Source organism: Mandrillus leucophaeus, unplaced genomic scaffold (genome assembly GCF_000951045.1).
Source record: "Mandrillus leucophaeus isolate KB7577 unplaced genomic scaffold, Mleu.le_1.0 Scaffold86, whole genome shotgun sequence".
Lineage (NCBI taxonomy): Eukaryota > Metazoa > Chordata > Mammalia > Primates > Cercopithecidae > Mandrillus > Mandrillus leucophaeus.
Window position 1 is genome coordinate 3,489,384 of NW_012109363.1, and position 15,489 is coordinate 3,504,872.

The 15,489-nt window shown below is 37.4% G+C and overlaps 1 protein-coding gene across 1 annotated transcript in view; it reads left to right on the top strand.

Annotated features, from left to right (window-relative positions):
• The first annotated feature begins 5,279 nt into the window (after positions 1-5,279).
• Positions 5,280-15,489, top strand: part of ADAM28 (ADAM metallopeptidase domain 28) — a 72,894-nt gene continuing 62,684 nt past the window's right edge. Inside the window, exons 1-2 of the mRNA XM_011968830.1 lie at positions 5,280-5,438; positions 11,557-11,660. Coding sequence (XP_011824220.1) covers positions 5,390-5,438; positions 11,557-11,660 — 153 coding nt within the window. The 5' untranslated portion in view covers positions 5,280-5,389. The remainder of the gene's footprint in view (positions 5,439-11,556; positions 11,661-15,489) is intronic.

A 15,489-nucleotide genomic window follows, 5' to 3' on the forward strand; every position in this document is an offset into this window, starting at 1 on the left:
TTATACACATATACACATACAATTATATGTGGTGATGGACCACCATCATACAGGCAATCCATTGATGACTGAAATGTCATTTATGTGGCACATACCTGTATATAATAGAAAGAGGGTTTAATCCAGGAGGCAGAGGTTACAGTGAACTGAGATCACGCCAATGTACTCCAGCCTGGGCAACAGAGCAAGACCATCTCAAAAAGAAAAGAAGGGTTTATGTATATTTGTGTGTGCATATGTGTGTATATTTATGTGTGTGTATATGTACACACATAAATGTATATAGTTATGTATCACATAAATGACATTTTAGTCATTGATGGATTGCATATATGATGTGGTCCTGTAAGATTACAATATTGTATATCATTTCTACACTTAGATATTATTTAGTTTCATGATACTTGCCATTGTATTACAACTGCCTACAGTATACAGTACAGTAACATGCTATACAGGTTTGTAGCCTAGGAGGAATAGGCTACACCATACAGCCTAGGTGTGTGGTAGTCTATACCATCTAGGTTTGTGTAAGTATACTGTAACACAAACCAACGAAATTGTCTAATGACACATTTCTCAGACTGTATCGCCATTAAGTGATCCATGACTGTGCATGTGTGTGTAATCAGTCAATAGTAATGATACATATATATGCATGCATTATTCCTGTGTATAATTTATTATACACATACAGAACATTGTTAAATGTTTTAGCACAGGTTTTGAGTGCTACCTTATGCTTTTTTCTCATTCTACTGTACTCCTCTTCAAGTATTATATGTTTTTTCACTCATGTGGCTCCTCTTTCTGCCATTTATATTTTATATTCTGGCAAAGAGTTTGACAAGTCATGACAATTAAAGATGTCAACGATAATGCTATATTTATCACAAAGAAACAAAGGGGAAAATTAAGCTGACTGTCCAAATTCGACTTTTATGCTTGCTTAATACATCTTTGATGAAATAACCAGGGAAGCAGAAAATAAAATTCATGTAGAGATTGGTATAAATTCTTTGACAGTAAAGGGAATTATAAATTTAACTCCGGGCTATGAAGAATGATAAAAAATTATAAGAATGATAACTGGAACAAACTGTGATCAAAGGCAAGTAACGACTACAAGAGAATTGAAAAGACGCGAAGAACAAGTGCCAATTTAAAATTCCACATGGATCAGCGTGCAGACTGTCATCATTCACCATTTCCAGTGTACTCCCCTCTCCTCAAGAGGCAAGCAGGAAAGTTATACTCCCTCTCATTCGATCCCATCAGTGGTGCCCATTCACCAAAGGGTCAAAGTCAAGCATGAACTCTTAACACTTAGCAGGGTATCTTCCCAATCTCCCAGGCATTCTTTCCTCCAACAGTTCCAAACACTACCAGCCATAAACTAATGTGCTATAATATATCGTCCTTACTTATTCTCATAATTCTTTTTTTCCAACTTTTATTTTAGATTCAAGAAGGTACATATCCATTTGTTACATGGATATATTGTGTAATGCTGAGGTTTGGGATACAAATAATCCCACCACCCGGCTACCCAGCATAGTATCCAATAGCTAGGTTTTCAGCCCTTTCCCCTCTTCCCTCCCTTCTCCAGCAGCCCCAGTGTCTATTATTATCATCTTTATGTCCATGAGTACCCAACGTTTAGCTCCCATGTATAATTGAGAACATGCAGTATTTGATTTTTCCTTCTGCATTAATTCGCTTAGGGTAATGGCCTCTAGGTGATCCATGTTGCTGCAAAGAACACAATTTCTGTCTTGTAGCTACATGGTATTCCATGGTATGTATGTACCACATTTTATTCATCCATTCCACCATTGATGGGCACCTAGCTTGATTCCACGTCATTGCTCTTGTGGATAGTACTATGATGAACATACGAATGCATGTGTCTTCTTGGTAGAATAATTTTTCTTTTGGCTATATATCCAGTAAAAGGATTGTTGGGTCAAATGACAGTTCTATTCTAATTTCTTTGAGAAATCTCCAAACTGCTTTCCAGACTGGCTGAACTAATTTACATTCCTACCAACATTGTCTGAGTGTTTCCTTTTCTACGCAGCCTCACCAGTGTTCGTCATTTTTTGACTTTTTAATAAGAGCAATTTTGGCTGGTGTGAGATGGTATCTCATTTTCTTTTTTATTTGTAGTCTGATAATTATTTGTGTTGGGTACTTTTTCACGTTTGTTAACTGCTTGTATATCTTATTTGGAGAAGTGTCTGCTCATTTGACTTTTTTTATTTGTTTGTTTTGAGACAGAGTCTTGCTCTGTCACCCAGGCAGGAGTGCAGTGGTGCAATCTTGGTTCACTGCAACCTCCTCCTCTGGGTTCAAGTGATTAACCTGCCTCAGCTTCCCAAGTAGCTGGGACTATAGGTGCCTACTACATGTGGCTAATTTTTGTATTTTTAATAGAGATGAGGTTTCACTATGCTGGCCAGGCTGGCCTCGAACCCCTGACTTCAGGTGATCTACCCGCCTCCGCCTCCCAGAGTGCTAGGATTACAGGCATGAGTCACTGCACCTGGCCTTTTGCCTATTTTTTAATGAGGCTATTTGTTTCTTGCTTGTTCAATTGTTTAAGTTCCTTATAGATTCTGGATATTAGACTTTTGTCCGCTGTGTAGTTTGCTCATATTTTCACCCATTATGTAGGTTGTTGGTTTGCTCTGCTAATAGTTTCTTTTTGCTGTACAGAAGCCCTTTAATTTGATCCCACTTGTCCATTTTTGTTTTTATTACAATTGCTTTTGAGGACTTAAGTCATAAATTGTTTCCTAGGGCCAATGTCCAGAATGTCGTTTCCTAGGTTTTCTTCTAGGATTGTCATAGTTTGAGGTCTTACATTTAAATCTTTAATCCATCTTGAGTTAATTTTTATATATGGTGTAAGGTAGGGGTCCAGTTTTATTCTTCTGCATATGGCTAGCCAGCTATCCCAGCACCATTTATGAAATAGGGAGTCCATTTCCCCAGGACTCCTGCCTCCAGAATGCGCTCCCTGCCCTGTTTGGTGTAGACCTCTGACTTCTATTGATAAATCTATTGTAACACTAAACAGTTTGTGATATTGTGATCATTTACAGGTGGTACTCACTTTGTGCAATTTTCTGGTAATTGAACTTATCTTTCTCAGATTGTGAACATCTCAATGAAAGTGATTGTGTTTTTTGTTTGAGACAGTGTCTCGCTCTGCTGCCCAGGCTGGAGTGTGGTGGTGCAATCTCAGCTCGCTGCAGCCTGTGCCTCCTGGGTTCAAGCAATCAATCAATTCTCCTACCTCAGCCTCCTGAGTAACTGAGATTACAGGTGTCCATCACCACACCCAGCTAATTTTTTTATTTTTAGTAGAGGTGGGGTTTCACCATGTTGGGCAGGCTGTTCTCAAATTTTGATCTCAGGTAATCTGTCAGCCTCAGCCTCCCAAAGTGCTGGGATTACAGACGTGAGCCACCACAACCGGCCATGATTGTGTTTTTTCAACTGCAATCTCAGTGTCTCACACATAATAGCTATAAGTAAAATTACATTGAATTAATGGAGGAAAAATATGTAATAATTAAAAAGTTGAAGTGTTCTTTATGTTCCCTGGGAAAGACAAAGCAATGAAACTTGGGTTGAAAAGGCAAGAAATCCGTGAATCACAATCCTGATGTTTAAAATTCTCAATAACTAGACTCAAAAATTCCCTTGTGGTTTTTAGTTGATGACTTTATGATCATTTGGAGATATCAATCATCACTGCAATCCCTGTAGTATGAGAATGCATTTCAGAATCTGTAAAATGATGCATGATTTTAGTGGAGTAGGACAATATTTTGTGGTAATAACTGGTCCTTGGTGTTATTTCTATTCCTTAAGAATTTCATAGTTATTTTTATTCTCCCAGAATCCTATCAATAGAAATAAGACTGGGAGTATAAGTCATCTAAGCCAAGAGAAAGCATTAGAGTATATGACTAAGAGCCCAGACAACGCATAGCTCAGATTCCACTTCTACCACTTACTGGATAGGTGACTTTATCTGCTTAATCTTCTTAATCTATACAATGAGGACAACTGAGTCTTAATCATTTGAATTTTGCCTTTAAAACCTCAATTTTTCACCTGCAAAATATATGTAAATGCATAATACATATCATAAGGACTAATAAAATAACAAGTACAGTAGATTTAGGAGAGTACCTGTATTAGTCCATTTTCACACTATTATGAAGAAATATCCGAGACAGGGTAACTTATAAAGAAAAAGAGGTTTCATGCACTCAGTTTCACATGGCTGGGGAAGCCTCACACTCAAGGTAGAAGGTGAAGGAGGAACAAAGACACATCTTACATGGAGGCAGGCAGAGAGAGCCTGAGCAGGGGAACTGCCCTTTATAAAATCATTGGATCTTATGAGACTTACTCACTATCACAAGTGCAGTGTGGGAAAAGCCCGCCCCTTGATTCAATTATCTCCCACTGGGTCCCTCCCACAACACACGGGGATTATGGGAGCTACAATTCAGGATGAGATTTGGGTGGGGACACAACCAAACCCTATCAGTACCTAAAACTTAATAAGCAGCTCAACTGATATTAGTTATTTTATTGGTTATAAATATGATTTTTGGACATGCCCAATTTAGCCTTACTACCACCAGTGACAGATCCTAAAATTGTATCATTTGGGTCTTGAATCCTTTTTCCACACTCCTGTTGTCAGTTATGATACAAATACCCCCAGGGATCTAAAAATTCTTGTGCTTATATTGTCAGACATTCTTATTTCAGGATAGTTAAAGCTTCCTGAGAGTACCCTTGTGTGAGAATAGAACATAAAGGAAAAGAGAATGCTATATAGTAATTAGGTTGAATTAGGAATTGCTTTACATAACCACATTATGTATGTGGGGGAAAAATAACATTCTTAATAACTTTTTTCCTACAATTTTACATATGTAAAATATATTTAAACATATATATTTATATATTGTATCCATATATCCATAATGTAAATCAATGTCTGGCATATTTTTCAAGACTCATTAATGCCGTTGCCTATTTCCTTGTAGCTTATCTGGCTATAATAATATGTTGGAAATGTACTACTTTGGAGTGGGGAGTATGGAGAAGGAGAGTGAAACAATAGTTCAGATCAAGGAATCTTACAGCCAGGAGGCAGCCAGCACTTCCTCCTGCTGTCCCATTGTTGCAGGACCACAGCTTCGAGGTTGTGCAACACCTTTAGTAAACACTTCCTGAATCAGAGTCAAGAATGAACCAGGGAGTTTCATTCTGTCTCACTGGAGAGGAGGCAGGGACAGACCCAGCAGCGCCCATCTGAGCGAGAAGAGCAGACACTGTGCTCCTGGAATCACCCAGCATGTTGCAAGGTCTCCTGACAGTCAGTCTCCTCCTCTCTCCTGTTCCAGGTACGTGTTTAGCTCTTTTTCAGGTTCTATTGAATGCATTAGCGAACTTTTCATCATCTCCTAATAGTTTTATTGTATAAACTATTTTGACTTTTTTCTTTTTCTTTTTTCTCAACCAGTTTTACTAACTAGTTGGGCTGGTTTTAACCTGTTGTTTGGGGGCTGTGAGTGATATAAAGATAATGTTAAAAAGAGGCAACAAGAGGTCTTGAACCAATATGTATGCATCTCATCTGAGAATATATAGAAATAAAAGGGACAATTTCATACAGCACAATTTAAATAATGAATATGAGTTCTGGCTGAAAAAGTGGAATTAATAAAACCCAGCTTGTCATTTAAAGAATGGTAAAGATGTGGCAGATTTGACTATTACTGTGTACAAGGCTTAGGAAAATACCTGCTATTATTATGGGAGCCAGTTTGGCTCTTTCTGCTTGAGTGTATATTTTTGTATTTATTCATTATTAGTAATAATAAATGTGACTAACTGGAAATAATTAACTATTTTTTAAATTTATAAGGTATTATGATATTACGTAACAAAACAATATTGCTATTAAGCTTAACTTGATAATTTACTTTTATTTTGCTGGTTATATCAAACATTTAAAAATTTGAAAGGAGAAAAATACTACCTTCCCAACAAGAAATTGTGTCTAGCAAGTCTCTCAATTTCTGGTAAATTCTCTAGTTAGATTTTGGTTAAATTAGATTGGGTATCGTGATTCTTCAGCTTATTTCTATTTCTAGAGCTTATTTAACTCAGCACATGAACTGCAGTGCCTCGAATTGCTCCCCAGTAAACCTGTTTGTGGGTCTTAGAATGTTTGCTGGGACCTGGGGATGGGAACAGATTATCAGCTAGAGGTATGGGGCTTAGGGAGGGAAAACTTTCCCTTGTCCATGCACCCTCTTAGTACTTTGTTGCTAAAAATGATTTTCCTGCTTCTGACTTTTGATTTGTTTTCAAGACTTATAAAAATTTCATCTAACCTAATATCTTTAATTATCTGATTATTTTCCATTTCTGTATATTTTTGCTTCTATATGTTTTTGTTTGCACTCACTTTTAATATGTACCTATATCTGAACTGAACCTTTTATCACTGTGCGGTGATCCTCTTCATCTCTAATGCCTTTTGCTTTGATATCTATTTTGTCTGATGTGAACGTGTTACACCAGCTTTCTTTTGGTAAAATGAGCCTGAAATATTAAAAAAAAAATAAAACTGATGTCAGGCATTTAATATTGACCTGAAATTCCTACTTTTTGAGTCAAACTTAATAGAAATATTTTTTCTCTCCATTCTCCAAGACTGCTACCACCAACAGCTTTTCGGGAACCCGTTCTTAGCTGAAATACAAGAACTGCTTGGGCACTAGCTTTGTTGAAGAGCATAAAGATCAAGCTGGGCCGGGTGCGGTGGCTCAAGCCTGTAATCCCAGCACTTTGGGAGGCCGAGACGGGCGGATCACGAGGTCAGGAGATCGAGACCATCCTGGCTAACACGGTGAAACCCCGTCTCTACTAAAAATACAAAAAATGAGCCGGGTGTGGTGGCGGGCGCCTGTAGTCCCAGCTACTTGGGAGGCTGAAGCAGGAGAATGGCGCGAACCCGGGAGGCGGAGCTTGCAGTGAGCAGAGATCACGCCACTGCACTCCAGCCTGGGCCACAGAGCGAGACTCCGTCTCAAAAAAAAAAAAAAAAAAGATCAAGCTGGATCCATTAACAGATTCGCATGGCTAACACTGGGTCCCATGCACATTACAGCCCTTCTGTGCAATTGGGCACACCAATCGGTTCTGCTGCCCTGACGGTGCCTGTACAACATGGCACCAAGAGACGCAGCTTCCTCTGATGTCACGCCTAGAAGTGTGACGCCACCCGTCCTTTAACCTCCAGCTTGCATTTTTAAGGGTGTCTTTTTTGCCACTGAACTATCCCTGTTATGATTCCCATTTGGGTGGCCTTTCTAGTCAGAATCTAAGAAGTAAAGCAATTTTCATTTCCCACCTCTTCCTCTTTGTTCTCTGCCCCTATCATCAAAGCAATAAATATATGCCCCTCTGACCACGACTTCTGCCCAGTTCCCAGATGGTTGACATAAAAGAAGGAGATGTAAAATAAGGCCAGTTGTGTGTAGTGAACTTCACAATCCCCTGAGGAAAAATGACTTACGGGATTTCATCCTACAAAAAGGAAAAGCAAATATTTAAAAGGATGTGACAGGTGTTTGCGGGGTGAAGATGTAAATGAGTGCATCAAAAAAGGAGAAAGGTCTTTACCTTATTACAGTAGAATACCCGGGGGTACAGCAATTTTGAAATTATTTTATTTCAAACTACCAGTTATTCCTTGCCTTTATAAGGTGACTAGAAGACTGAAAAGGATATATACAATTTAATCAAAATAGCCAAAATAATAGACCTAATTGAAATGCAGTTTTTTTCCTTTTGTTTGTACTCACTTTTAATGCATGAAGTTTAAAACCACAAGATGGATTGAGGAGATACAGAGAATCCCAGAACGTAAGTCAATATCCTTGTGTAAACCCTAATTCAGCATTTAATGTGATGTGTTCAGTTTGGAAAGAAGACGTTTCTTTGAACAGTTTCAAACACATTTGAACAAAAATGAAAATGTCGATATTACATACTAATGTTCCCATTTCCAAAATGACCCCAAACACATGAACAAATAATGAAGCAATCCAGACTAATGTTGATCATATTAATGTTGTTAATGAGCTTTGGTTTTTCTAAAACTCAAAACAGTCAAAAATAATTATCCAATCTAAACCAAAATAACAGTTTTCTTTTTCCTGATCTGGTTTTGCTATTCAAGACTAATCCAACATGTGAGTTCTGTGGGAGAGAGAAGGCAAGTATTAAAATGAATTAATAGAAACATATTGTGTTACACCCTGGATTTGTGTAATCCCTGGATGGCAGTTGGTTGTGTTTGTTCCTCAGGCTTCAAAATAATTAACATGATGTTATTCAGTGGGGATGAGACTGCACCATCTCCATTAAACTTGAAGGCGGATGAGCTAAACAATATTTAGGTCTGTTACATCCCTACAATGGCTGTGTAATTTCTTGTATTCCAGATCTCATTATTTCAGGGACTTCTAGGTTTCCGGAAAATGAGAGTCTTTAAGAGAAATTCTATTTGGTTTCTTTAGAGAATATATGGAGTGGCAAGAGTTTGGAAGGAGCTGGAATTCCCTTCACTTCAAACTGAAGAGATTGAGAGGTTGCCAAAGACTTTTAAAAGAAATGCTGTGGGTTTTTGTTGTTGTTGTTGTTGATTTTGTTTTGCTTTGCTTTGTCTTTGATTTCCATTTGGAAGTGGTTCATCCACCAAAAAGTTAGTAAGAAATTTTATAACTAACTTACATATTTTGAGCCCATAGTCAAGAGCTAGTTTGTAATTTCTGATTTCATGAAACATTAGGATTCAGATACTAACTAGAAGCATAGAGGTCAGTGTGCATGTGAGAGAAAATTTGTGTTGGCTAGATGGGCCTGTTTTCCTTCTCACCATTTCTGAATGGTGTTGAGAAGGAAACTCACTTCATTTTCTGCTTTTATACAAAAAATCAGGAACACAACTATTATTTTATTCTACGAAGGCAGCTTGGACTAGTATTTCCTGTTAGAATCATGTGTGTTCTAATATAGCATTTTAAAAGATTTGTGTTGGCTGCAACATTGGTGAAATTTGGCTTCGCTAACTCTATCTTTAACAAGACTACTCGCATTGATTAGCTACTGTAATCTACTAGGCAGCATGTTGGTGCCTTATGGTATGCTTGTTTTGTGTCCCTAAATTAAGGAGGCAGCAGGGAATTGTGTCAATACCATCAGTTAATTTCTGGCAGGAGTAATTTTCTTACCTCTTGGCATCTTACAGTTTCAAAATAATTACAAAAATTAGAAAAATTTTAACTCAGAAAAAGAATCATCAATTTAATATTTATTTAGGTTTTCGAACTTATGTTTCAAAAATTTTTTATAATTGATGTTATTCTTTTCCTTTACCAAAAGTTAATTTAATAGAAATCAAAGATGCCCAGGGATTACCTCTGTGAGAGCAAGAAATGAGGAACTGAAGAACCTCGTGATGTTGTTCTTGAAGTGTGACAATGTAATGAGGCTTATTTTATCACAATGGATCAGAATTCAGCTAACCTAATGATCACTGACTCTTCAAAGAGCTTATAGGGGATTCTGTATTTATTTGCATAAATCATAAACCACTTGAACTAGCTTTAGAAACCATTTATTCGGCCTCCTTTTTTCAAACTATTTAAAGACTCAAACCAAATAAAAAAATAAGGTACTGTCAGTGCCATGCCTTTAAGTAATTTTGATATTTTTTAGAGTAACTCTTAAGCCACTGAGAGAAAAGATAGTTCATTACTTTAACACTCTTTTTGACTCAAAGAGTTCTTAGCTGGTTTAAACCCTTTTTCTGTTCTTCAAAGTTAAATACAAGTGACTCTTCAGTCATTAAATGAAATAAAGCCATTCTCAAATGATTAACAATAATAACACTAGTTTTTGAAAGTTTATACTTTAGTTTCTGAAGAAAACTTTAAACAATGTTTTGCTCTGTGATAAATGACTGGAGTAAAAGCACAGCCCTCCTAGGTAAGCAGTAAGTAATACTTAAGTGCTTCAGTTATGTTTGTTAAAAGATCAACCACAGTAACATAAATGTATCTCACCATAGAACTTTAAGATTTGAGTACTCTGAGCTAGGATTACCTTTAGAGACCCTCCTAGTCCTTACTCAGAGAAGAGAACAAAACCTTTTCAGTTCCAGTCTTAGAAAGTTGTAGAGTTAGGCCCCATTCTGCTACTGCAGTCCACATTTTGGTTAAGCCTGTAGCCACCTTTAGCAGTTAAGGAGCAGGTCTATTGACCTCATGCAGAACAGAGACTAGACCACATGGGCAAATCAAAAAGAAAATAGAAAATCTAATGTTAGCTTTGACAAAATTGAATCTCTCTCTAAAATGAGTTCCAGGCCGGGTGCCGTGGCTCATGCCTATAATCCCAGCAGTTTGGGAGGCCAAGTCAGGAGAACTGCTACAGCCCGGGAGTTCAAGACCAGCCTGGGCAACATAGCGAGACCTCTTCTCTAATAGAAAAAAAAAAAAAAAAAATAGCCAGGCATGGTGGTGCACACCTGCAGTCCCAGCTACTCTGGAGGCTGAGGTGGAAGGATGGCTTGAGCCCAGGAGGTTGAGGCTGCAGTGAGCCGTGTTTGTGCCACTGTACTCCAGCTTGGTGACAGAGTAAGACCTTGTCTCAACAAAATAAAAAATAAAAAAAAAGACTTCTAAAGACAACATGGAGAGGGGCATTTAATATGCAGACAGGTTGGATCAAATCACTTTTCAATTCTCTTTCAGTATGACTTGCAGGCTCAAAAAAGTCCTTCCAAGCCAGTGACTCTGTTTGAATTATCTGCTTCTCTAATTTTCATTATTTAAATGTTTTGTATGCAAAACATGAAGGTTTTTCTGCATTGCTTTTGCCAGCTCATTCTATGAACCTAGTATTGGAGCCTTTTCTTACTGTGACATAGTTTTATTTCACTAGTATAAAACATTGCTGTTTTCAAATCCAAGAAAAATATAATTAAAATTGTGTACATTAGTTATTTTTTTCTAACCTTGTATGGTTTCCAGTGCTTTAATGCAATTTTTCTGGGACTGATTAGCTTCTCAGAGGATTACTTTCGCTTCTGTCTTTTTTGTTTTGTTTTTTTTGGCTGGGCTGTTGCTATTTCCCTGCACTGCAGGGATCAAAGATAATGAGAAGTGGCAAAATCCAAAATAAATACTTTCTCTAAATACGGTAACACTTGTAAACTTTTAATGGGGGACGTATCTCAAGATACAGGTTAAAGTAAAACGTTAAGAGGAAAGAGTAGCCTTCTGAGGTTGTCGCTCTCTGCTGGTGTCAGCCCATTAATAACTCTGACATTCGTCACTTCAGCCTTCTGTGTGTGGTATCGTTCATTGGGAATGCAGTAAGGATGGCCATTACTGGCCAGCCTACTTCAGTTCTACCTGGATAAGTCTTTTTCTTTTTTCTCAGTAAGTGCTATAAAAGAACTCCCTGGGGTGAAGAAGTATGAAGTGGTTTATCCTATAAGACTTCATCCACTACATAAAAGAGAGGTCAAAGAGCCAGAGCAACAGGTACAGCTTTTGATTTATCAAAGAATCTTGATTTGAGAGATATATATATGTATATATATATACACATACACATACACACATATATACACATATATATACATTATATATATATCTCTGATGAGAGATAGATGAGATTTATATGTGTATGTTTATATATGTGCGTGTGTGTCTGTGTGTTCCTGTGTGTGTCAAGTGGAATTTGTGATGTTTTCAGCAATTACACCTTGGAGTTAAATAACAATGATTATATTTGTATTTCTTTTTGACCTTTTAAAAAATCTTTACTATAACCCGAAGTTATATTATTAACCTCATTCTACAAATCAAGTTTCTGAGAAGTGAAAGAAACTGTCCAAGGTAACAAAGAGAGGAAATTTAAATTTTTTTGAGACAGAGTCTCACTCTGTCACCCAGGCTGGAGTGCAGTGGTGCAATCTCGGCTCACTGCAAGCTCTGCCTCTCGGGTTCACACCATTCTCCTGCCTCAGCCTTGAGTAGCTGGGACTACAGTGGCCCGCCACTATGCCCGGCTAATTTTTTTGTAGTTTTAGTAGAGATGAGGTTTCACTCTGTTAGCCAGGATGGTCTTGATCTCCTGACCTTGTGATCCGCCCATCTCGGCCTCCCAAAGTGCTGGGATTACAGGCGTGAGCTACCGCCTGGCCGTAAATTTAATATTTTATGATGATTTATTCTATGTACTTCCAAAGAAAATTGGATTCTATCTATCTATCTATCTATCTATCTATCTATCTATCTATCTATCTATCTATCTATCCATCCATCCATCCATCCTTCTAAACACAACTATGACAATTGAAACAGAAATAGGAAACAAAATACAGCAAGTGAATGCATGTATACACGCACATTAACATGGAATTTATCTGTCTTTTCTGAACAGACTCTTTTTAATGTTTGTACATTTCTTACTGCAAATGAAACAACATATTCTCAGTCAACATTCACTCAATAAACATTTATTAATTCTAAGAAAAGCTAAAACATGATTCTTTCAATTATAACAATGTTATAATTACCTGCACTCTTAAGTCTTCTTCTGGGAGCCAGGAAGATACAGATAAATGGGACACAAATAATAGTTTACAGAAATACTCTGAAATCCAGCACACTCGGTGCACATATTCCCTCACTGTATGCGATTTTCCATAGCATTTCTTCTAAAGCAAATTTATGACAACAGAACCTGTATTTGACCCCATTTCCTAAAATAATTATCAACCAAATGGTTTCACTAAATTCAGATGGAACCCAAATGCATTGGATTCCCCTTCAATATGACTTTCAAGTGCCTTCTAAGAGTTTCTTTAAAATGTCAGACACCTTTTTTCCTGTAGTGCATTATGCTTATTATCTGGGTGACAAAGTAATCTGTACACGAAACCCCCATGACATGCGATTTACCCGTATAACAAACTGGCACAGGTAGCCCCTGAATCTAAAATAAAAGTTGGAAAAAAATATAACGATTTTTAATATATCTTCATATTTAGTCCTTTCAACAACCGTATAACATAAGTGTATTTTTACAGTATTTTATTTCTAAGTGGAGAGGTAGAGGCTCAGAAAATTTAAGTACCCTGCCTAGGAGCACATAGCTTATACGTTTTAGAGCTTGGATTCCAACCTGTTTGACTCCAAATGACAACTTTATGTGTTAGTATTATTTGTGGCTGCCTATCCAAGCAGCCAAATTGATTTAATATGTGGGAGAGTCTGTATGTTCTCCTGAGAGCCTCTGTGGCATCAATAGAGGCTTTCTGGCCATTAAGGTAGCTCAGGTTCTGTTACACTGAAGTGTAAGAATCAGTCTGTAACCCTGAGACACTGACCAGTTTGTTGTATCATTTACTGTTAAAAATAAGAGACTCGTCAGTTGAATTTTTTTCTAATAACTTTTTATCTTTTTTGAAATTCTGTTTTAAGTTCTGGTATACATGTGCAGGATGTGCAGATTTGTGCCATAGATAAACGTGTGCCATGGTGGTTTGCTGCATCAATCAACCCATCACCTAGGTATTAAGCTCAGCATGCATTAGCTATTTCTCCTGATGCTTTCCCTTGCCCCGCCCCCTACCACACCTCAGAGTATGTTGTTCCCCTCCCTGTGTCCATGTGTTCTCATTGTTCAGCTCTGAATTGTGAGAACATGCAGTGTTTGGTTTTCTGTTCCTGTGTTGGTTCGCTGTGGATAATGGCTTCCAACTCTGTTCATGTGCCTGCAAAGGACACGATCCTGTTCCTTTTTATGGTTGCATAGTATTCCGTGGTGTATATGTACCACATTTTCTGTATCCAGTCTCTCACTGATGGGCATTTGGGTTGATTCCACGTCATTGTTATTGTAAATAGTACTGCAGTTAACATGTGCATGCATGTATCTTTGTAATAGAATGATTTATATTCCTTTGGGTATATACCCAGTAATGGGATTGCTGGGTCAAGTGGTATTTCTGGTTCTAGGTCTTTGAGGAATTGCCACACTGTCTTCCACAATGATTGAACTAATGTACATTCCCATCAACAGTGTCAAAGCGTTCCTATTTCTTCACAGCCTTGCCAGCATCTATTGTTTCTTGACTTTTTAATAATCGCCATTCTAACTGGCGTGAGACAGTATCTCATTGTGGTTTTGATATGCATTTCTCTAAGGATCAGTGATGTTGAGCTTTTTTCATATGTTTGTTAGCTGCATGAATGTCTTCTTTTGAGAAGTGTCTGTTCATGTCCTTTGCCCACTTTTTAATAGTGTTGTTTTTCTTGTAAATTTAAGTTCCTTGTAGATTCTGAATATTTGACCTTACTCAGATCGATAGATTGTAAAAAATTTCTCTCATTCTGCAGGTTGTCTGTTCACTCTGATGATAATTTCTTTTGCTATATAGAAGTTCTTTAGTTTTATTAGATCCTGTTTGTCAATTTTTGCTTTTGTTGCAATTGCTTTTGACAATTTGTCGTGAAATTTTTGCCTGTGCTTATGTCGTGAATGGTATTGCCTAGATTTTCTTCTAGGGTTTACATTTAAGTTTTTAATCTATCTTGAGTTAATTTTTGTATAAGATGGAACGAAGGGGTCCAGTTTCAATTTTCTGCATGTGGCTAGCCAGTTCTCCCAGCACCATTTATTAAATATGAAATTTTTTTTTCCCATTGCTTGCTTTTGTAAGGTTTGTCAAACATCAGAGGATTATAGATGTGTGGTCTTATTTCTGACCTCTCTATTCAATTCCATTGGTCTATGTGTCTGTTTTGTACCAGTACCATGCTGTTTTGGTTACCGTAGCCTTGTAGTATACCTTGAAGTCTGGTAGTATAATGCCTCCAGCTTTGTTCTTTTTGCTTAAGATTGTCTTGGCTATACAGGCTCTTTTGTGGTTCCATATGAATTTTAAAGTAATTTTTTCTAATTCTGTGAAGGATGTCAATGGTAGTTTAAGGGAAATAGCGTTGATTCTCTAAATTACTGTGGGTAGTATGGCTATCTTCACAGTATTGATTCTTCGTATCCATGAACATGGAATGTTTTTCCATTTGTTTGCATCCTTTCTGATTTCCTTAAGCAGTCGTGTGAGTTCTCCTTGAAGAGGTCTTTTACTTCTCTTGTTAGCCATCAGCTCGAATTTCACAAGTTCACCTGTATTTTCTGTGTCATCAACCTTTTGCTACTAAACCAGTGATTAATTGTGTCCTTGTGGAAATTTATACTAATTATCTACTCTTTATGTGTTTTTGACTCACAGCAAACAACGCTTCCAAGAAAAGCCAACATTTACTTACACATGCACGCATGCACACACACCAAACACCC